The 22,097-nt window shown below is 39.9% G+C and overlaps 3 protein-coding genes across 4 annotated transcripts in view; 1 reads left to right on the plus strand and 2 right to left on the minus strand.

The window, feature by feature from the left end:
* spire1a (spire-type actin nucleation factor 1a) overlaps positions 1 to 3,175 on the minus strand; it is a 37,600-nt gene extending 34,425 nt beyond the window's left edge. Inside the window, 1 exon segment of the mRNA XM_048229902.1 lies at positions 2,702 to 3,175. Within this exon segment, the coding sequence (XP_048085859.1) occupies positions 2,702 to 3,050 (349 nt within the window). The 5' untranslated portion in view covers positions 3,051 to 3,175.
* Positions 3,176 to 4,044: 869 nt separating this feature from the next.
* atp6v1c1b (ATPase H+ transporting V1 subunit C1b) lies at positions 4,045 to 11,834 on the minus strand. 2 transcript variants are annotated; one of them, XM_048229882.1, is made up of 13 exons: positions 11,672 to 11,834; positions 11,024 to 11,178; positions 10,456 to 10,523; positions 10,024 to 10,109; positions 9,733 to 9,827; positions 9,490 to 9,581; positions 8,459 to 8,557; positions 8,262 to 8,330; positions 7,585 to 7,677; positions 6,750 to 6,843; positions 6,212 to 6,309; positions 5,939 to 6,062; positions 4,045 to 4,768 (listed from the first exon to the last, which is right to left on the minus strand). In XM_048229882.1, exons 2-13 carry the CDS (start codon positions 11,153 to 11,155, stop codon positions 4,673 to 4,675), a joined length of 1,146 nt encoding a protein of 381 aa, XP_048085839.1. In that variant the 5' UTR covers positions 11,156 to 11,178; positions 11,672 to 11,834; the 3' UTR covers positions 4,045 to 4,672. The 2 variants fall into 2 exon arrangements, with proteins under 2 accessions (XP_048085839.1, XP_048085838.1); XM_048229881.1 differs by having other exon boundaries at positions 11,024 to 11,183.
* A 2,742-nt stretch (positions 11,835 to 14,576) lies between these two features.
* On the plus strand, positions 14,577 to 21,981 carry LOC125285653. Its single transcript, XM_048230190.1, has 22 exons — positions 14,577 to 14,677; positions 14,790 to 14,881; positions 15,445 to 15,567; positions 15,675 to 15,812; positions 15,906 to 15,979; positions 16,074 to 16,249; positions 16,338 to 16,429; positions 16,560 to 16,706; positions 17,159 to 17,245; positions 17,510 to 17,707; positions 17,945 to 18,109; positions 18,336 to 18,422; positions 18,697 to 18,897; positions 19,396 to 19,560; positions 19,702 to 19,788; positions 19,887 to 20,090; positions 20,319 to 20,483; positions 20,716 to 20,799; positions 20,898 to 21,101; positions 21,382 to 21,546; positions 21,739 to 21,825; positions 21,904 to 21,981. Exons 1-22 carry the CDS (start codon positions 14,656 to 14,658, stop codon positions 21,979 to 21,981), a joined length of 2,841 nt encoding a protein of 946 aa, XP_048086147.1. The 5' UTR covers positions 14,577 to 14,655.
* The last annotated feature ends 116 nt before the right edge of the window (positions 21,982 to 22,097 follow it).

Consider the following 22,097-nt stretch of genomic DNA (forward strand, 5'->3'; position numbering starts at 1 on the left):
CAGAGCCTGTGGCACAGGCAGGAGCGGGAGCAGGAACGGGAGCGGGAGGCAGCCACACCAACAGACAGGAACATTTGATTTACGGGCAGCTAGGACAGGGTGTGCCCTGCTGCACTTCTCCCACTTGTGACACACACACACCGCCTCTCAGCGGCAAGTGTCCCAGTCTCCCCCCTGCCTTGGTTTTGGCAACCATGCTGGCTGACTCTTCCTTGGAGAGCCTTGCATGCCGTCTGGACGTCTACAGGCTTGTGTGAAAGGTGGGTGGAGAGGTGAAAGTTACATAACAGACCTCAAAGCATTTCAGTACTTAATTAACCAGGTAGAACAAACCCTCTAGGTAACACCCTAACACAATGACAGGATTATTTCAACATAAAACAGTCAAAACATGATGGAACACACCTAACATGATACTCATGATTCTCTCGAAAAACAATTATACTGTAGTTCTAATGGAAACTCCCAGGCAATCATCTCTGGTTGGAGGCCAGGTTTAAGAGTATGAGTGTATTTGGCTTTGTGAATTATTTCCTTTATGAAATACTTTCTGATATGATCATGAGAATTTACCACTATTGGGTCATCAAGAGTTTTATGGATGTCTGGGTGACCATATGATCCATAAAACTCCTAACCAGATGAACACAAGCACCCTCTATTTAGTCAAGTAAATAGATGCATAACAGCAATCCAACAACCTAATCTCATTAAAGTGAATGTGGCTCTTTCATTTGGACAAAGCATGATGCATCACCAAGGCAATGCTTGGTCTCAGAATGCTGTGGTCTGGGTCCTCAAAGCTGGATGCACTCCCACACAACATTATGGCTACAAAGTGCAAAACTGTTCGAACAACAAATAAAAACATCAACCAGGAACAGTACCACACATGTACAATTAAACAAACAACCAGTACACTGCAAATCTGCCTCAGACACCTCCTCCTGGGCTGAATAAAAGATGAATGTAGTACATTATTCTCTTTGAGAAATAGATCACTCCCTCTGGGGCTGATTCACAGCTTGTGTGGGCCCAGCCAAGAGCCATGCCCAGCTGTGATTGGTCATTCCGGTCTGACAAGTGGACGTCCACAGCTGTGTGGGACCTATGTGTGAAACATAGCCAGTCTTTTGGGGATACAGGAGTGTAATTCTCGAAGGCTGATGATATCAAATGCCATTTACAAGCTCCTACTATCAGTCTTTTCCCTGGGTAACCCATCACTCCAGAAATAGAGGATTTTCAAATACACAACACCACATACACTCACACCCATGTGCACTGGGCACCATCCAACTCAAAATACAAAGGTTATGAGACTGGCAGACCTCCTAAGTCTACAGAAACACCCATGGATGAACATCCCAACACCAGCCTACTAACACCTAACCAAGTCATGTAGTCCTATTTCTCACTTCAGTGCACAGGCTTTCATGAGGCAAGGCAAGACAAGAACAAAAAGTGTGAAAAACACAGAATTAATGGAGAGCAAAAAACAAGAATAGATCAACAGTCGATAATGGCCTTGGATTCTGCATCTATAAACCTGGGCTGCACACTGCCAACAGTGATAAAGGGGGGTGAGATTAATGAACTCTTCTGGGAGAGGAAGGGAGGGGAAATAAATTGATCCAAGGGTCCTGGGGCGATATGGAGCTACCAGCACATATGATTAAATCTGCACAGATATTAATCACACTCTGCCTGGTTGTCTGTACAAGGAATCAGGAGAGACAGAGATCACATAATGTAAAAAAAAAAAACCATCTCCAAAATACGTATGCATGTCAGCATGGAGAAAGGTGCACTACTTCAAAATAGAGACACAATAATACAATAAATGGTTATAAATAGCATCAACACAACAACCCCTGCACTAAATCTTACATTTTCACATGTTAACAAAGAGTGTGCCTTTCAGATGCTTAGAAATGCCATAGCCTTTAACCTATGTTACGGAGATTGACGAGATGAGAGCACGCCGACACATATAGGGACCCGTTCCTTTTGTTCGTCCCCTCAAGGTGTCAGCCATGGCATTGATCACATGGCACTATTGTTTACATTTAGCAACGGCCCAAGAGTCACCTTTCATTTCACCATCTCGACTGTTTACTGTTGAAATTCTCTTTATACCATAAAACAGCATCCAATATGCCGCCGCAGTTCGCTCAGAAACACAAGCCTATTTGTGGGTAGGCCAACAACACAAATACACTAATAACCTACAACTCATATGTAACGTTAGCCTACAAATTGACAACAACGCCACGTCAGTTAGTGGATTAGTGAGGGGGAAAAATCCCAGCATTTCTATTTTGGTTAAGCTTAATCTTTAATTGATATTAAAGTATCCTACATGGGATTGGAGGAGTTGATACACCAGTAAACAAATTTGCCACATGGCGCAGACAGTAACGATGGCATCTGAAAAGACGCAGAATGTGCCAGCATGGATCAGGACTAGGTGATGAGTGAATGACGGGAAGAATGTTTCGCTTATGTAGACCATCAAGCTCAAATATACATTTATTGAATGATAAATTCAAAATAGTATAGTTGAAATTGAATGCAATCATTTCAAAAGCGTATGCGTAATAAACACATTCAAATCAAGCATGTCGGCTGTAGTAGGCTATGACCAATCGTAATATCTCACACCCAATTATATGCCAAACGTATTCTTTGGCTTTCTTACCTTGATTGTTTTGATGTTGTAATTTTATGGTCCCATCTTTTAGAATCCTAACATCCCCGGGGCCGTCAAGCCTTCTACCATAGTCTCCACTGGGCGCTTCAGCTGATTTTGAATTTCTTCGCCGGTGTTTTTGCGCCAGACACCTACAGCACTGATAACACACTGCCCATGCTTGTTCTTCATTTATAGGTTGGCTATAAAGTATTAAAATCTCGTCCAGAGACAATTCGTCTCCCCCTCCGTCCATGCAATCCATATGAACGTCTCCGGCGTTTGCTTCATTGGTGAAGTCTTGAAGAAGCGTTGGTGAAATTAACATAGCCTCGTCGGCTCCTGGCCGTTTGGCCATCCTGTTGTCTTACCCACAAGCAGAGTGGCCAGTTGGCAATAAAACGCGCAAAGAAACGGCCGAAGAAACTAATTTACGTTAGGTCAATCATTGATGTGGCCTGCGCTGCCTCCACTATTGCCTGATGTTAAATCGGTGTTCCAAGCGGTGCGAGTATACCCATCGTTTCTTATAGAGGCGGTCATATGACGACGTTTTCCGCATGGTCTCAAAGACAGTCGTGTTTACATGGGTAAATAGTAAATATGCACTGAGCAGGTAAACCTATACCCACAAATAATCTGAAGTAGTAGGCCTAGTATTCCAGTTGGAATCCACCCCAATAAACACACACACAAGATACCTTTTTAATAACTGTTTTTAATGTATTCTTTAGAGTTGAACTGGCTCTTGAGCACAAGGAACTTCATTAGGCTTCTTATAATTCCTTTTGAGTACAATAAACTAGGCCTACTTGAACTTGAATAACCGGTGTTGTTTTGTTGCTAATTGGTTTGTATGTAATTAAAATGGTAAGAGTGGCATAACAGAACATAACATGTCCAACAAAACATTTAACATTAAAATGTTGTTCACAAGAGTCAGTTTGTGTATTTTTCCCTTCACAGGCGCATTCGTTATATTAAACGCTACCCATTTGCGAACGTGCTTGATTCGCTTCTACTCAAAATGTAGTGCGGCATTTGTGTAGGCCTACGCTTAAAATCACTTTTCCTTTACCACACAATTTCAATTAATCTAATGACCGCTCAGCCTATTGTCACCCACTTGGAAAAATGAATCGGTTCTCCCCTCATGAAAGCTACTACCAAGCACATGTGCGCCATCCAGTGGTTGTTATGGCACACTTCAGCGAGTCACACCAAGTTGCTGTTGCACTGTAAATGTAGGCCTAATGACATTTCTCTCTCATAGCCTACACACTGTTCATGTTATTGTCTCTTTGGTCAAAATCATCTTTGGTTTGAGGATAAATTGTCAAGAGAAAATAAAGTTTTGTTGTCCTTTTAAATATACATTTATTTGTTTTGTATATTAAGTGTTGGGACTGTTTTGTTTTTCAATAAATTGTTTCATAAACACATGTGAATATACATATTGCTTTGATACCACAATCAGAGATGATCACTACATCTACCACATGATGTTAGACTGCAGTGGGGGGGTTAAGAACTACCACACCATCTTTATAATGGTCCATCCATTCACATCTTCACTTTAACACATCATTATCAACACAAATAAAGGAATGGTTTCAAATTCAGGATACATACTGGACCCCAAATATATCATTGTTTTCACAGAGTGTTCATGTATTCTGTACGGTGATTAATAATCACTGTAACACCGACAGTTTTCACAGGAATAACAACATAAAATAATAAAATATAAACACAGCTTTGCAGCTTTGGTGATAATGCAGTATGGCCTTTTGAGCACAGGCAGCTTCAATTTACACAAAAGCAGGGACACAGCTGATAAAGTCAAACAGACAGGGTACGGAAAAAAACAGCCTCATTGGAACTGAAAGAAAACTTTTGAAAGCCACATAAGGAAATAAATTAAAGCTTTAGGAATCTGACATGAGGCTTCACACTGACATAAAGACGATTGGTGCCATCTTATTTAAAATCCAGCAGGTTACAGTCGATCTTGTAGTAAACATAAGGGTAGTACTCTTGCTGGCTTAGGTTCAGACCAGGAATATCCATGGATGCCTAGAAGACAGCAGAACAAATCAGATCAGAAACAGAATAGAAGATATCAGTAACACAGTGGACCCATGTACTCATCAACATTATCCTAAAACAATGTTTCTCAAATTTTTTCAGACAAAGGAACACTTAACCAAAAAAAAAAAAGCCTCACGGACCACCTAGCTAAAAAAAAAAAAAAAAGTAGACCTACTTCAACAGTATATTACACAATAGGCCTACTCACTGAACCACCTTGCTTATTGTCTTTGCACCTTGCTTATTGTGTCAGAGAATTCATATGATTTAAACTGGCATAGCTTACATAGGCAGTGTTGTTTGGATTTACATACAAGTTGGTTCAATATTGCAAACAACTAATCTATATTATATTTTACCACATCTGCTCGCGGACCACTTAGGATATCTTGCAGACCACCAGTGGTCCCTGGACCACACTTTGAGAAACACTGTCCTAAAACATACCAATCAAACTATAACTATTTAAAAATGTCATGTACAGCACAGTAAAACCTACTGTAGTACAGATGGGGGCTATCCCAAAGACTGTCATCTATTATTCTACATCTTTATCATTGCAAAATCCTATCTTGAAATACATAATTAATTCTATTTCTTCCTCCCAAATCTGCATGGTAGAACAATTTCATCCAATGCAACTACAAAGCATGCAGTGAACGAACTGCAATATGTACTGTAGCCTAACACTGTACTTTATGTAGAATTCCAGTTTAAGTTCTTATTTTCCAAGCACTTTCAGTTAAAGCAACACCAAAGAGTTTTTTGTACCTTAAAATAATGTTTCCAAAATTGTTTCAGTGGTTCATCAACTTGTAACAGGGTTAACGGCACTTCTGCATTCGCTTCACGGCCCTCTATCGGCTATAACCGCACTATGTAAGTTTGCCAGATCGGGTAGCGGATCTGTAGTTCGATGGAATGAGACATAAGAAACTACAAATTTGACTTGCATGATGTCGCAATACATCGTACTTTCATAAAATCATGCAACATATTCTACCTTGTCTATGGACATAGTTATTTGCAAAGCCGTTGCTGGATAAACAAATAGCGTGCGTGCGTCAGAGGAAAAGTTCTTTGGTGTTGCTTTAAAACACAGCTGTTAGACCAGTTTGAAGAGGAGCCCAGATACAACTGAGTGTCTTCTCTCACATCTATAACAGCCGCACTGCTGTCGAGGTGTTTGTAAAGGTCATAGAGGACCTCCCTCAGTTTCTTCATGTTCTTCTTATTGGGCTGAAGAAGCATGGCCTGGAAGTTGACAGGCAGCCCATACCTGAAGATCAAACATATTTCCATCTTTAATAGGTGATAAACATTTACAAATCTTTACAAAGACTGACAACAGGCACAGAGAAATCTTCTCACAAAGAAACAGAAACACATCAGAAACAATGTGATAGATATTAGATTATTTTTTGTTACCTCAAGACAGACTCCACAAACACACGCAGAGCCTTAATGTGGGTCCAAGCTATGAATGCCTCACTGAAGTTCACTTTGAGCCACCGAACCAGCGGGCCCTGTTGAAGTGGTTTGATCAATGAAAGAATCAATCAGTGACTGGTTCACTTCATAAACAACAACAGAAAGGCAAAACCATTAAAGCCAAAAGGGTAAGAACAAAATACACAAGCAAATCAATGATTTTTACATAATAAAATGTTTTGATCAGGCCAGTTTTGCAGCCTTGGTAAATCAGATATGTAACCTTCCTAGCAACTACAATTGGACCAAGCAGGATATTGGGAGGCAAATATGTGATACATTAAAATATCAAGGTTGTTCAGTGATATCCTGAAGCACATTCTATTGTAATGGTCATACTTCAGACTGAGCGCTACCCATTTTCGACCACACATTTCATTTCTGTGTCCTAGCACACTTTGCCATTTATTACAGTCTGAGAGATTACGTTGCAGAGGTGAGAAATTCGACAAAATGAGAAAATAGGAACACGTACAAACTGCTTCTTCTTGTCAGTGGAGAGGCGCGTCATCTCCTCTTTGTCTGCTTTCATCTCCTCCTCATTGTACTGGAAGTCACGCACAGAAAACCTTAAAAAGACCAAGAGGACACAGTTCATCTCGTCTCAGTTCATCCTAAATTTCAGACACAAATCACCACAGATAGTGTAACAAAGGTCGTAATTCGTCCGCCGCTCACAGCCCTCAAATCTGCCACCTCAACACACACCGAGTCGGATGCTCTAACCACTGAGCTAAAAGCCCAGACTTCCAACTCAGCGGTTAGAAGCGTTCCTAAGGTTAGGCGTGTGAGGATTTACGCGGGCAACTAGCATGCTAGCTCAGTTCGCCTCCGTTACAATAGCAAAAGGCTGTTTAAAAATGTTCAGTGATGCTAAATGGATTTCAGTATTTGAGCACAGTTGACATAGTACATGTATATGACCCCATACCACTTCTTTTGTACAACAAATGACACCTCCCAATGTTTACATGACACCTCCGAACATGGACGAGAAGGTCCAAATGCATTTGTGTGTCAGCACACAGTTTTTCCTTTCCATTTAAATACCTTTTAGATGTGGCAATCATATAAAGGTTTTGAAAGTTTGGCAGACCAAGAATTTACCACAGAATTATTTCCAGTTGGACACATTTCAAGGAATTGAGCCATAGAGTATCTTCTCTTTGGTTTGATTTCTTATGCACAACAATATAGCAGTCTTTAAGAGCGTTTAGAGTGTTTTTTTATAAATCACATTAGCTCCTCTACTTCACACATACCACCACAAAGCAAACATTAAAGCAGCAAATAGAAAAGGACAAATTTACTTATTTTCCCGGGCCTTGTGTCTGAAGTCATCTACCGCCTTTCTGAAGAGGGTGACACTGAACAGGCCACTTTCTCCATCTTCAAACAACAGACTGGAAAAAGGACAGGACAAAGTATAAACACTTTAAAAACATAACATTAAATGTTACCTTTTTATGCTGATCTGATTACACCTCAGATATGAGTCACTTTGACTCCAGGCAACACATGCAAATGCTTTTGTACATTTTGAACTCAAAAACAAAGCAACTCTAGTTCTAAGTGCAAAATCTATCTATCTATCTATCTATCTATCTAAAATGTCTGAATATGGCTGGCATTTTATTCTTCTATCTGTGACAGAAGCAAGGGTTGGGCTCGTTTCCATAGAAACTAGGCTCGTTCATCTGGACCAGGCAACCGTTTATGTTATTGCCTACAAGGCACGCATGTCTCTGCATGACAGAAACAGAATTCTTAGGCAACTGTTCCCAGCAAAGACTCAGTGACTCTTCAGCTACAACATGTTCCAGAAACTCAACATAATAGCTCACCAAGACCACACTTAAAAAGGGCATTTATTTAAGAGGGAGTGAATCTATTTAATTACTGTATATACTTATGTAATCTTACAGAATTATCTGCGGAGTTGGATATGTTTTTATTTAACTTCAGAGTTCACTTCGTGGATACTGACTTTGTTGATCGAGGAACCACCATTTCAGCCAGGGATTCATACGTTTTCTGCCAGTCAGCATAGCTTGTCCTATGGTATCAAACAAAAACAGAATACATAATGAATAGACTAAACATCTCACAGAAATGCATTCAGACACCCAAAAGTCTTACAAAATACAGTTACCAAAAGCAATTCAAATGTACAGTAGCTCTTACTTTGGAACAACAACCAAAAGGGTAATAAGATATTCTGAGTCAAGCACAAAGTCTTCTTTTTTCACAATGTCAGCCAAACTCCTGGTCAGCAAGCTTCCCCTGGTGGAAAAAAAAAACACAAATTTGCCTTTAATAGTGCAATATGCGTCATCAATAGGCAATACCATGATCAAGTCTGTTACAGACAAAAATGCTAACAAAGAATTCACTTCATCACATCCGAACACAGACAAGTGGTGCATGTGTGGTGGAGCAGCAGTAAGGTCACCACCTGACAATCCATCGGCCAGGGTCCCATTCCCAAACCCGCCATTGTGATTCTGCGTCTGCTAAATGCCAGTTAACTTTAACAGCAGGTAAAGTTGTCTGTGACGTCTATAACAACACTTATTTCAAATTGTCAGCATAATTGAAGTGTTTTAAATTTAAATTAGAATTTCTGATTGAAAAAAGTCTGTTGCTACCTGCATAGGCACATCACTGGTATCTTGTGTTATTGTCTTAGCCTTTATCACATTACTGAACATGGTGCTCAGGTTTTCTGGTCATCACAATGGCCCACATCATGTGTGTGGCCAGAAAAGGCTTTTGAAATACTGTAATCAATCAGCACCATGTATAAGTATAAGTATAAGTATATACTGTATACTCTTTTGATCCCATGAAGGAAATTTGGTCTCTGCATTTATCCCAATCTGTGAATTAGTGAAACACACTCAGCACACAGTGAACACACAGTGAGGTGAAGCACACACTAATCCTGACACAGCGGCGCTCGGGGAGCAGTGAGGGGTTAGGTGCCTTGCTCAAGGGCACTTCAGCCATTCCTACTGGTCGGGGTTAGAACCAACAACCCTCCAGTTACAAGTCCGAAGCCCTAAGTAGGTCAAGGCTGCCCCCACCCAACTGTCACACAGTTTGTCCAAGTTCTGATGCCTCTCTGATTCTCTCCACACTGGCCTGTCACAGTCACTGGAGCTGTGGGCTGGGTTTGTTTATGTCGTTATGGCATATGACTATATGTCACTCACGCGTTTTTCCGCTCCAGGTTCTGAAGGTTGCCTTTCAGGTTGTTGTAGGCAGATGCTCTGGCCTTCAGGTCATTATCAATCTGAGTCACTTGCTGTGCAGATGGACGCAGGATTGAAGGGGAAGCGAGACACAAGAGTGGATAAGAGAGACAGGGAGAAATAAACAAAAAATGCAGACAGGGTCAAAGTTGAATATCTTTGACATGGGCATAGATATTTCTTTATTCTAGTTTTTGTTCTCACCTTGGAGACGATATCGGAGATATTTTTTAAAGACTGTTTAATTGGGTACTTGGCCATGTCCCACTGGAACCTTGTTATGTAGGTAATCAAATCAACTGTGCAGAGGGGAAATCACAACAAATCATACATTCTGTGTGGGGCCATTTTTCAATTATATTCATGTGGCAGTAACTGTACAGTAATTGAATTAAATGTTTTGAATTCTAATGTAAACATGTGTTGTAAATACATGCAAGTAGAAAATGCTAATACCAAGAAATAGCAAATGTTTTGATTAAGTAACATGTTTACCTCCATTGGCCAGCAAGTTCTCTTGGACTTTGTCTCGACTATCCTCCAGCACATCTGCCATGTACTGTGCCACCTTCTTCACAACACTGCAGAGAGGACATTCACAGGCGCAAAGAATTGCAATTCAAGTGGTGAAAAAATAAAAGTGCAAGAGACACAGTAATGGATACTGTGGTAGTTGTAGTCTAATTATGAATTTAAATATTTAATGAGGCAATATTATGTCATTTATACCGTGCAGCTCGTTTGTACAAATTCATTTTGAAGGTACATGGTCATGTAAAGGGTATGTAAACTCTTGTTGTTCCTGCTAGCCTCCAAGACTACTTACAATTCACAATTCCTCATGTTTATGCAACACTGAGACAAAACATGGCAGTTTAGACTTTGGAATAAAATCACAAGAACAAGGTCAAGTCCCAAATAACATACCCTTCCACAAAAGAGTCCAGTTTGGCCAGATCATCAGACAAACCCACGAGAACGTCCAAGGTTCCAACCTTTTGCACGCATCATAAGATAAAACAGCAAATTACTACACCTGCACGCTGTAATAAGTGCTTTGTTCAAGACAGGGAAGATGTAGCAAGGCTTCCCAACACTGCCCTATTGAACGTCAAACAAAGTTTCCCCCTAAAAAAAACCCTGTATTTATGTTAGGCTACATTATTTGTCATTTAGAAGACACCCTTATTCAGAGCTCGCAACTTTCAGTGAACCAATTTCAACTGCCACCTGAAGCAACTGCAAGCTGTTAAGTGCCTTGCTCAGGGGCACAAAGCTCCTGGGATTGAATTCACAACCTTCCAGGGATCCATTTGGAAGCCAAGACCCCCAACTTTTTAACTACCACCATCCCTGTGCATTGCAACAATGTTTTTCACAGCTGACAAATGCTTTCAAGTTATTGTACTATTCTTAGGATATTGATATGATGATGATGAATTGAAGTGTGTCCATGATTAGATGAGAATGTAACACCCCTCACAAACCCACACACCTTAAGATCAGGGATGTTGAACTTGTTGTTGGTGGAGAGGATGTTGGGACGTGAAGTGGCCATGTTCATCTTGTCCCATGTTTGCTGGCACGTCTTATCGCCAGGGGCCGAAATCAACCAGAACTCAGTCATGGCTGTATGCGTCCTCTGTTCTCCTGCCCTACCACAAGATGAAATTGGGGGAAATTTATCCACATAAATTATTCACATAAAATATTCATAGAATCACTGTTTTGTACACTTGACATCAGAATTTTAACTGTCTATAAATTATTAATAATTAATGCTACAATCTATCTCTCAACGATGGCTTGTTAATCACTTGTGTTCCATTTCCTCATTTCACATGATTTGGGTCACGAGAGTCTCATGACAAAAACTGACGCTCATTGCTCATTGTCATTTGCTTCACCAAGTGAGACATGCTAACAACTCCAAAACCATCACACAATAGAATGTAACAGTAGAGAGGGTATTATGTCTGTTTAAGTCATGAAACATAACAGACTACTACTAACATAACTACTACTAAGTCTTCTTGACAGTAGGTTGGTTCCTAAGCGTAACGCTTCCGTGGCTGCTGCTGCTGCAGTCAGTCAGTCACAGTCACGACACTAAAATACTGAGCCGATAAGACAGAGATCTTACCTATACAGGGGGTGGATTTGTTACAATCGTACACCGTATGATAAAATGTAGCACTTCTTTTAATTATCAACGCATAAGAGCAAAATGATCAGGTTGTTGTTTCAGAGGACCTTCAGTAGCATCACATTCAAAGTCAGCTGATCGGATGAATAATATTACGTCTGCGCGAACATACGTGCGCAGTAGATCCAATCTTCTTCGCTGTTACTGTGAGGCGGCAGCACCCCGTTAATGGAACCACTACTGCCATCGTCTGGCCTCAAATTTGTCGGGAATATAATATATATACTAGGCTAGGCTACTATCAGAAATATTGAAATATAAATACAGAAATATTGTGCAGACAGATTTAGCCATTGATCGAAATATACAGTACCTAAAAACTAGAAGTTATTCACCGTCCTTTAAAGTGTTTAGCTTGTATTGTTTTACATTGAATTATAGTTGATTTAATTAATCTGTTTCATACTGATCACCATAAACATTAACGTTGATTGCATTTATTCATCCCATTCAAGGCCTGCAATTTGCATGTATCAATGAGCATGTGTGAATACCGGTAGGTCTGTATTAGGTTTGCACTTCTGGATAACGCAATTTCCCCCATTCCCAAACTCTGACTGACTGCTCCAGCACATTATCAGCGTTGTTTTAAACCATTTCAGTGATTTTCAAATCAAATCAAAAATTATTTATAATACACAATTATGCAAGGTACAAATTTAAGTATAAGTATATATACTGTTTTGATCCTGAGGGATATTTGGTGTGTGCATGTATCCCAATCCGTGAATTAGGATTGGGATACATGCACCCATCTAGGGTGCGTCTAGATTTCTAGGCTACACGGCTGCCCCAAGTGAAATGTTTAGTCTACTGACTTCAATTAGCCTACAGTGCAGTGTGCATTATTTTTATATTATACAAAATAGACATCTGTGTGTTACACTATGTTACTGTGATACAAGTATGCACAAATGTCAAATATCATGTGATTTAAGCTGATGTGCATGTTTAAAGTGAATTGAAGTATTGCTCCAGGTTCAGGATGCCGATAGGCTGTATAGATTGCCATGGAAGCTTTTTCCCTGTCTCTCAGTAGTGGTTTTACAGTGGTTTGGGATTATTTGGGATGGTTTCTTGGTTCTGAATTGACATCTGATTTAGGCCTACATTTCATGATGGTTGGATAGTGTAATCCTGGTGGTACGTTTTGCTGACCTCACCACCCTCTGCAGGGCTTTTTCTTAATTGTTGTGTGTTATTTCTAGGCTATGCCTGTAAGAACACTTTCAATAGCCTACTGCAGTGTTTCTTGGTTTTCAGACCAAGGACCACTTATTAACCAATAAAAACAAAATCACGGACCACCTAGCTAAAAAAAACAGTATACCTACTTCAGTATATTACACAATAAGCCTACTCACTGAACCACCTTACTTACTGTCTTTGCACCTTGCTTATTGTGTCAGAGGATTCATATGATTTAACTGGCATAACTTACATAGGCAGTGTTGCAGAACTGTTTGGATTTACATTAGGGCTGTCAATCGATTAAAAAAATTAATCGAATTAATTACATACTCTGTGATTAATTAATCAAAATTAATCGTCATATATAATTTTTGCTGTGAAAGTATTTTAAATATTTAAATTCAAATGAATAATTGAATAATCAGCATTAGTGACATTAACTCTTCTATTATTATTTTCACTGTTCAAATAATGGTCATACTAATCTATGATATGACCTAATATGCTGAGGTAATCAATTCAAAAGTGCTTCGGGAAGAAGTTTTTTTCACATACAAGGCATTTCAGGCCACAGATATAACCTAGGGGACACAATGAAAATAAATTAACACTCCCCTGAATGTCAACACTCTTTCTTTGCAGTGATGTGTGACTTTAGAGTTGACAAACTCCGGTGACATTGCAGAGTGCTTTATTTTAACCAACACTTTTTTTTTTTATCAACATCAGGCCGTTTTTTAAAAGTAAATGTTCCAATCAATGATCTAGGCAGCACATTTTCTTCTCTCTCCTTCATTTTACAGTCTAATGGTTACTGAATGGTTACTAGAATGGCTCTGGGTCAAAGGTCATCGAATCGATTAATCTGCATTATTTTTTTTAATCAGTTATTTTTTCTCAAATTAATTAATCGAAATGAATCAGTTATTTTGGCAGCCCTAATTTACATACAAGTTGGTTCAATATTGCAAACAACTCATCTATATTATATTTTACCACGTCTGCTCGCAGACCACTTGGGATAGCTTGCGGACTACCAGTGGTCCCCGGACCACACTTTGAGAAACACTGGCCTAATGGATCTGTAAAATTTCTTGAGGCGTCTAAGATTAAAAAAACGCTGTTGTGCCTTCCTCATGGAATCAGTTTGCTTGGTCCACATCAGGTCTTCAGTAATATGGACACCAAGCTATTTAAAACCTCTTCTACCCTCTCCAACTGAGAGCCATTCATCTTAGGGCAATGCTCATGATAATGATCTTCTGCTGACTATGCTTTTAATCTATGATCTCCATAATGTCATATTAATATTTAGTGGGAGATTGTTGTCCTGGCACCATGTCTCTACACCTCATTCAGGTAAGCCTGCTCATTGTCAGAAATGAGGCCAACCACTGCTAAATCATTAGTAAACTTAAAAATGATGTAGGCTAATCATAGGCTACAGTCTTTTGATTTGATTTGGGGGTGAAGATTGAGGTGAAGAGAATAAACATTCTAAACCCATTGTTGCTGCCTCAGATTTAAAACAGCACATTTATTGCCATGACAATTTATGGAATGTTTATTTTACTGACCTCATGAAATTCCATTCCAAATTTGACAAAGTAGAATCTTCAGTGATTCCAGGTCATTTGAGGTTTGGTTTGATTGGAAATAGGCTTGGTTATCATTATCAGGTGTTGTATTAAATTCTTTGAAAGCATCAAACCTGAGTGGTTTTACTCAGGATGGATGACCTATTGGCTGGAAGTAAGTATATATTTATGTATATTTCCATTGGAAATTAGAGATTGAATTTACAAATGTAATGTATCATGTCTACATGTCTTCATTATCACATGTAAATTATTTTTGCCTTCAGGTGAGCCACATGGTAAACTTCCACTAAAGCCACCACTGTGGGAAAGCATTGGAGATGCTGGCAGTAGCATGGTCCCAACTTTGGCACTCATGGTAAGAATTTAAAAGGCATGTAAAGGGCAAACACCATAAGGAAGTGATAACATGCAACACATTAAAGTGATGATACAGTGCTATGACTTGGTTGTCCTTCCATCTAGTGGTTTCAACTAGGTAAAAATGGGCTTGGTGGTTAGAAATGTTTGTGGAATAGTCCAAATCCCAATAACTCTTCCCAACTTATTCCAATAACAAAATGGTCAAATACTGTTTCCACTTAACATAGACTGACATGTATTAGGTGTTTAAAATGATGTACATGTACGCTATCTCAAGCCAACATGGATGTCTTTAGTGCTTGACCTATAATAATGAAAGTACTTAAGGAATGCCAATGGGGGCATTTAGATAATTTATATCATTGATGCTATAGGTCAGTATGAATACCGGGAAAGGATCAGCCCAAGAAATAGCAGCATTGTCTCATGTTAGCCTACTTATAGACATTTATAGCAAACCTGAATGCAGGTGACACATGAAAACACAGGAGAGAGAAACAGAGGGTCCAGATGAAGTGTAAATGTATAGAAAAGGAATCCCTCTGCCCCTTTTTTCAGGAGATGGCTGTAGCTGTTAACTGTCCCACAAGGAATGAAAATGAGCCATTGGACTTGGTTATGCTGCAGAGGATGGTAGCTGAGAGTGTTGTCTGTGCTAAGTACTGGAGCACAGTAACAATGGTATAGTTCATTCATCCTACCCATTGAGAATATCTGATAGAAATTGTCTTTTGGATAAAAAAAAACTTTTGAGCCATCATGATTGATCATTTGTGTTGTTTCTGTAGGATTTAATCAATACTTGCACTAAAGTCATGCAGTCAGCCAACCGTGACAGGCAGTGGTTTGTCCATATGGTTCAGCAAATCGAGAAAACCATGATAACTGCGGTTCACCTGCAGGATGATAGGAAGTCCCACAGCCAGGTGAAATTTCCTTAGGGATGAGCTAATTTTACAGCTCTAAATTACTTATAAGGATCACTTGAGGTATTTATTTTCACAAAAATGTCTCCACAGGAAGCACATAATATTTGTTGTCCATCTATTTTGAGGATAAGTTCAGACAAGGAGACTGAAGCTGATGACGAGAGGTGGTATATCTGGTTTGCAGTCTCACTGATTAACCACAAAAAGTATGTTATTTTCCTTAATGTACTGACTAATGCTTGCCATTGGTATCTCCAGATATGGTCTCAGGGCACTCGTGGAAGACTGCAGGTCTCGTCTGGGCAGTCTGGAGCGAGTAGTGATGCAGTTTACAGAGAAAGTGGAGATAGCTCTGAACATTCGTCATAAGGATAAGGAGGTGCCGCTTTGTCATTACTTTAGAGAGGAGAGCAGTTCATCTCAGGCATCACTAGGTCAGCTACTTCATTTTTTAACCATTTTGGAAAATATTTGTCTGAACGCACAGAAGTGTAGCTAAATTTTAGTATGTTTTTACTTCAGGAATGTGTTCATCTGTGGGCAGTACCATAGAGAGATGTGCAAGCATCCATGACACCCGTCACATAGGACAGTACAAAGATGCTGCCGTACAGGTGTGTGATGTGCTTCATAGGTTTACTAGCTGAAGCCCAACCTTACATCAAAAAATTAGGATATAAATTACACAGTTGCAAAAATTTGCCATAGGCTGTACCATTTCCAATACTGTATTTGTTGTATCAGGTCCCTGAGGAACTGGCTGATACAAAAGTGGAAGGCAAGGCAAACTCTCATCACTTTCCAGACCTTATCGCCAAATGTGAGGTGATGGAGGCTAATTTGTTCACGCTCTCTTCTCCTGATGTCCAACTGGTCTCTGTAGCCATACTGGTAGGCATGCACTTTCTTCTGCATCCTATATTTAATGTCTTGGGATTGCTTGCACATTTGTTGCTGTGCTGCAATAATTTATTTAATGTATTGGGGCAGCCGTGGCCCACTGGTTAGCACTCTGGACTTGTAACCGGAGGGTTGCCGGTTCGAGCCCCGACCAGTGGGCCATGGCTGAAGTGCCCTTGAACCCCTCACTGCTCCCCGAGTGCCGCTGTGATTGCAGGCAGCTCACTGCGCCGGGATTAGTGTGTGCTTCACCTCACGGTGTGCTGTGTTTCACTAATTCACGGATTGGGTTAAATGCAGAGACCAAATTTCCCTCACGGGATCAAAAGAGTATATATACTTATACTTATAGAATGGCAGAAACCGATGACTTGATACAGATTTCAATACCCCAAAGGAACTGTTAATTAATCGACCAATGATTGTTTTATTTCTCTTTTCAGCAGGCCACTGCTATACCTGACAGCAAATTTGAGATGATGGAGCGTGGGGTTTTGCCTGATTCTCAACTGTGCCCACCAGCCATGATGGTAAGAATGTGTTTTGGTTTTGGAAAAGTCTTCATTTGTTATTGCCTCAATCTGGCCATGCAGATTATAGAATATAATTGAGCATATCTGTTAGACTGTTAGAAGAAATGAATTGATAACAAATGTTAAAAGCAATACATCATGTCCTAGTCCTCAACAAATTTTTAAATTGATTTGCTACACCAATTTCACTTCTACAAAAATCTTGACTTGCTATATGAATGTTCTATTAATTGATTATTTTCTAAATGATTTTGTCAACAGAGGTATGAGCAGCGATGTGAAATGATCACAGAGACTGAGAACAGCAAGCAGCATCTTCAGCATACTGGTAGAGACATTGTGAAAGACAATGTTTGCAAATACCTTAAGGTTACTGAGAGCCTCAAATCTGAGGTTGAGGAGGTAGTAGAGGCCAAGCTGATGTCATCAGACCTTCTGCTGCTCACACCAACCATACAGGTAGGAAGGACATTTCTTATGGAGAGACATGAATACTTTCCAAAAGACTCCTAATTATAAGTATTTACAAAGGCAGTAAATTAATGCAAATCTGTTTGTAGGGGTATTGTGTAATAGATTCTGCTGTTACATAGGTGTTGGGTTATGCATGTTGGAAATATTATGGTTAAGAAAACAAACCCTTTTTGTAAACCCCTCCAATGTGACTTGTATGAGTGACAGGAATTGTGTTTGCAGCCACACAATGATCTGATTGGAACCAACGCTGATGTGGTGGATGGTGCTGATGGTGGCCTTGAGCTGCTAAAGTCTCTAGCTGTTCATGAGAACGTGGGAGAAGGAACTTCAGAAGATCTACAGCTTTTGCCTGATCCTGAAGACTTCATGCCTACTGCAGAAATGGTAAGATACTCACCTTTGTTCTTTTAACTTTTGCTTCCAATTTGACTGTATCTTTCATTTGTTACAATTGCTTGCCCATTAGTTTGTGTACTACAATATTTATGCAGAGAGACGGATGACATAGTTCACATTTAGAATGACAGAAACCAATGACTTGATACAGATTTCTATACCCCAAAGGAACTGTTAATTAATGGACCAATGATTGTTTTATTTCTCTTTTCAGCAGGCCACTGCTACACCTGACAGCAAATTTGAGATGATGGAGCGTGGGGTTTTGCCTGATTCTCAACTGTGCCCACCAGCCGTGATGGTAAGAATGTGTTTTGGTTTTGGAAAAGTCTTCATTTGTTATTGCCTCAATCTGGCCATGCAGATTATAGAATATAATTGACCACATGATCTGTTAGAATGTAAGAAGAAATGTAGTGATAACAAATGTTAAAAGCAATACATCATGTCCTAGTCCTCAACAAATATTGAAATTGATTTGCTACACCAATTTCACTTCTACAAAAAACAGCTATCTTGACTTGCTATATGAATGTTCTATTAATTGATTCTTTTCTAAATGATTTTGTCAACAGAGGTATGAGCAGCGATGTGAAATGATCATAGAGACTGAGAACAGCAAGCAGCATCTTCAGCATACTGGTAGAGACATTGTGGAAGACAATGTTTGCAAACACCTTAAGGTTACTGAGAGCCTCAAATCTGAGGTTGAGGAGGTAGTAGAGGCCAAGCATCTGATGTCATCAGATGTTCTATTGCTCACACCAACCATACAGGTAGGAGGGACATTTTTGTATGCAATGCACCTCACATACATGGTTTCCAAATGACACCTACGTATTGACAAAGGCAGTTAAAAACACAAAAGTACAAATGCATTTGTGTAATGCATTGTGTCATTACATCAGAGTTACACAAGTTAAACATATTATGGCAATTCGCCTTGTTCACCCGGTGGCCAGAGCGAGGCTAAAGGGTACACTTGCCATTACCCCTCAGTCCAGCAGATGGTGGTAATGCACTCCGTTTGCAAACTGCCAAAGCTCACCGAAAAGAAGGGTTCACTGGCCTGTCCTTCTTCTTCAGTGAGTTTTTTTTTTGGCAGTTTGCAAACGGAGTGCATTACCACCACCATCTGCTGGACTTCGGTGTAATGGCAAGTGTACCCTTTAGCCTCGCTCTAGCCACCTGGTGAATAAGGCGAATGAAAGCAAACCCTTTTTTGTAAACCCCTATAATGTGAGATGTATGAGTAATAGGAATTGTTTTTGCAGCCACACAATAACCTGATTGGGACCAAGGCTGATGTGGTGGATGGTGCTGATGATGGCCTTGTGCTGCTAAAGTCTCCAGCTGTTCATGAGAACGTGGGAGAAGGAACTTCAGAAGCTCTACAGCTTTTGCCTGATCCTGAAGACTTTATACCTACTGCAGAAATGGTAAGATACTCACCTTTGTTCTTTTCATTTTGCATGCTAATTTACATATAAAATGACAGCAACTGATGACTTCATAGATTTCTATACACACCAAAATAAATGTATTTCATGGACCAATGATTGTTTTATGTATCCTTTCAGCAGGCCATTGCTATACCTGACAGCAGATTTGAGATAATGGAAGGAGGGGTGTTGCCTGATTCTCAACTGGGTCCTCCAGCCGTACCGGTAAGAATGTTATTTTCTAAACCAGCTTGCTTTAGCTTCACTTGTTGCATGTACTGTGTTCTATTGTTTCCTTATTTTCAAAATGATTTTGTCAACAGAGCTATGAGCAGCGGTTTGAAATGATCACAGAGACTGACCAAGATATCAGCAAGCAACATCTTCAGCATGCTCCCAGTGACATTGTGAAAAACAATGTTTGTGAACACCTTGCGGTTGCTGAGCGCCTCTCATCTGAGGTTGAGGAGGTAGCAGAGGCCAAGCTGATGTCATCAGATGTTATATTGCTCACACCATCCATACAGGTAGGAGGGACATTTTTGTATGCAATGCACCTCACATACATGGTTTCCAAATGACACCTACGTATTGACAAAGGCAGTCAAAAACACAAAGGTACAAATGCATTTGTGTAATGCATTGTGTCATTACATCAGAGTTACACAAGTTAAACATATTATGGCAATGAAAGCAAACCCTTTTTGTAAACCCCTCTGGTATGACTTATGAGTGACAGGATTTTTTTTTTGCAGCCACACAATGATCTGATTGGAACCAACGCTGATGTGGTGGATGGTGCTGATGATGGCCTTGAGCTGCCAAAGTCTCCAGCTATTCATGAGAACATTGGAGAAGGAACTTCAGAAGCTTTACAGCTTTTGCCTGATCCTGAAGACTTTATGCCTACTGCAGAAATTGTAAGATACTCACCTTTGTTCTTTTAACTGTTTCATCCAACTAGTCTGTATCTTTCATTATATTAGGATTGCTTGCCCTTTAGTTTGTGTACTACGATATTTATGCAGAGAGACTGATAACATAGTTTACATTTAGAATGACAGAAACTGATGACTTGATACAGATTTCAATACACACCGAAATAAATGTTATTTCATAGACCAATAATTGTTTTATGTATCCTTTCATCAGGCCATTGCTACACCTGACAGCAGATTTGAGATAATGCAGGGAGGGGTGTTGACTGATTCTCAACTGGGTCCTCCAGCCGTACCGGTAAGAATGTTATTTTCTAAACCAGCTTGCTTTAGCTTCACTTGTTGCATGTACTGTGTTCTATTATTTGATTATTTTCAAAATGATTTCGTCAACAGAGCTATGAGCAGCGGTTTGAAATGATCACAGAGACTGACCAAGATATAAGCAAGCAACATCTTCAGCATGCTCCCAGTGACATTGTGAAAAACAATGTTTGTGAACACCTTGCGGTTGCTGAGCGCCTCTCATCTGAGGTTGAGGAGGTAGCAGAGGCCAAGCTAATGTCATCAGATGTTATATTGCTCACACCAACCATACAGGTAGGAGGGACATTTTTGTATGCAATGCACCTCAAATACATGGTTTCCGAATAACACCTACGTATTGACAAAGGCAGTTAAAAACACAAAGGTACAAATGCATTTGTGTAATGCATCGTGTCATTACAGCAGAGTTACACAAGTTAAAAATATTATGGCAATAAAAGCAAACCCCTCTAATGTGAGAAATACGAGCTGCTCATACATCTCACATTAGAGGGTTTTTTTTTGCAAACCCCTCTAATGTGAGATGTATGAGCAATAGGAATTGTTTTTGCAGACACACAATAATCTGATTGGGACTAACTCTGATGTGGTGGATGGTGCTGATGATGTCCTTGAGTTGCTAAAGTCTCCAGCTGTTCATGAGAACATGGGAGAAGGAACTTCAGAAGCTCTACAGCTTTTGCCTTATCCTGAAGACTTCATGCCTACTGCAGAAATGGTAAGATACTCACCTTTGTTCTTTTCATTTTGCATCCAACTAGTCTGTATATATCATTTGCTTGCCCATTAGTTTGTGACCGATGACCTAATTTACATATAAAATTACAGCAACTGATGACTTCATAGATTTCTATACACACCTAAATAAATGTATTTCATGGACCAATGATTGTTTTATGTATCCTTTCAGCAGGCCATTGCTATACCTGACAGCAGATTTGAGATAATGGAGGGAGGGGTGTTGCCTGATTCTCAACTGGGTCCTCCAGCCATACCGGTAAGAATGTTATTTTTTTAAACCAGCTTGCTTTAGCTTCACTTGTTGCATGTACTGTGTAAATGATTTTGTCAACAGAGCTATGAGCAGCGGTTTGAAATTATCACAGAGACTGACCAAGATATCAGCCAGCAAAATCCTTCAGTATGCAGGTAGTGTCATTGTGGAAGACAATGTTTGCAAATACCTTAAGGTTACTGAGAGCCTCAAATCTGAGGAGGAGGAGGTAGCAGAGGCCAAGCTGATGTCATCAGACCATCTGCTGCTCACAC

This window comes from Alosa alosa, chromosome 20, assembly GCF_017589495.1.
Source record: "Alosa alosa isolate M-15738 ecotype Scorff River chromosome 20, AALO_Geno_1.1, whole genome shotgun sequence".
NCBI lineage: Eukaryota > Metazoa > Chordata > Actinopteri > Clupeiformes > Clupeidae > Alosa > Alosa alosa.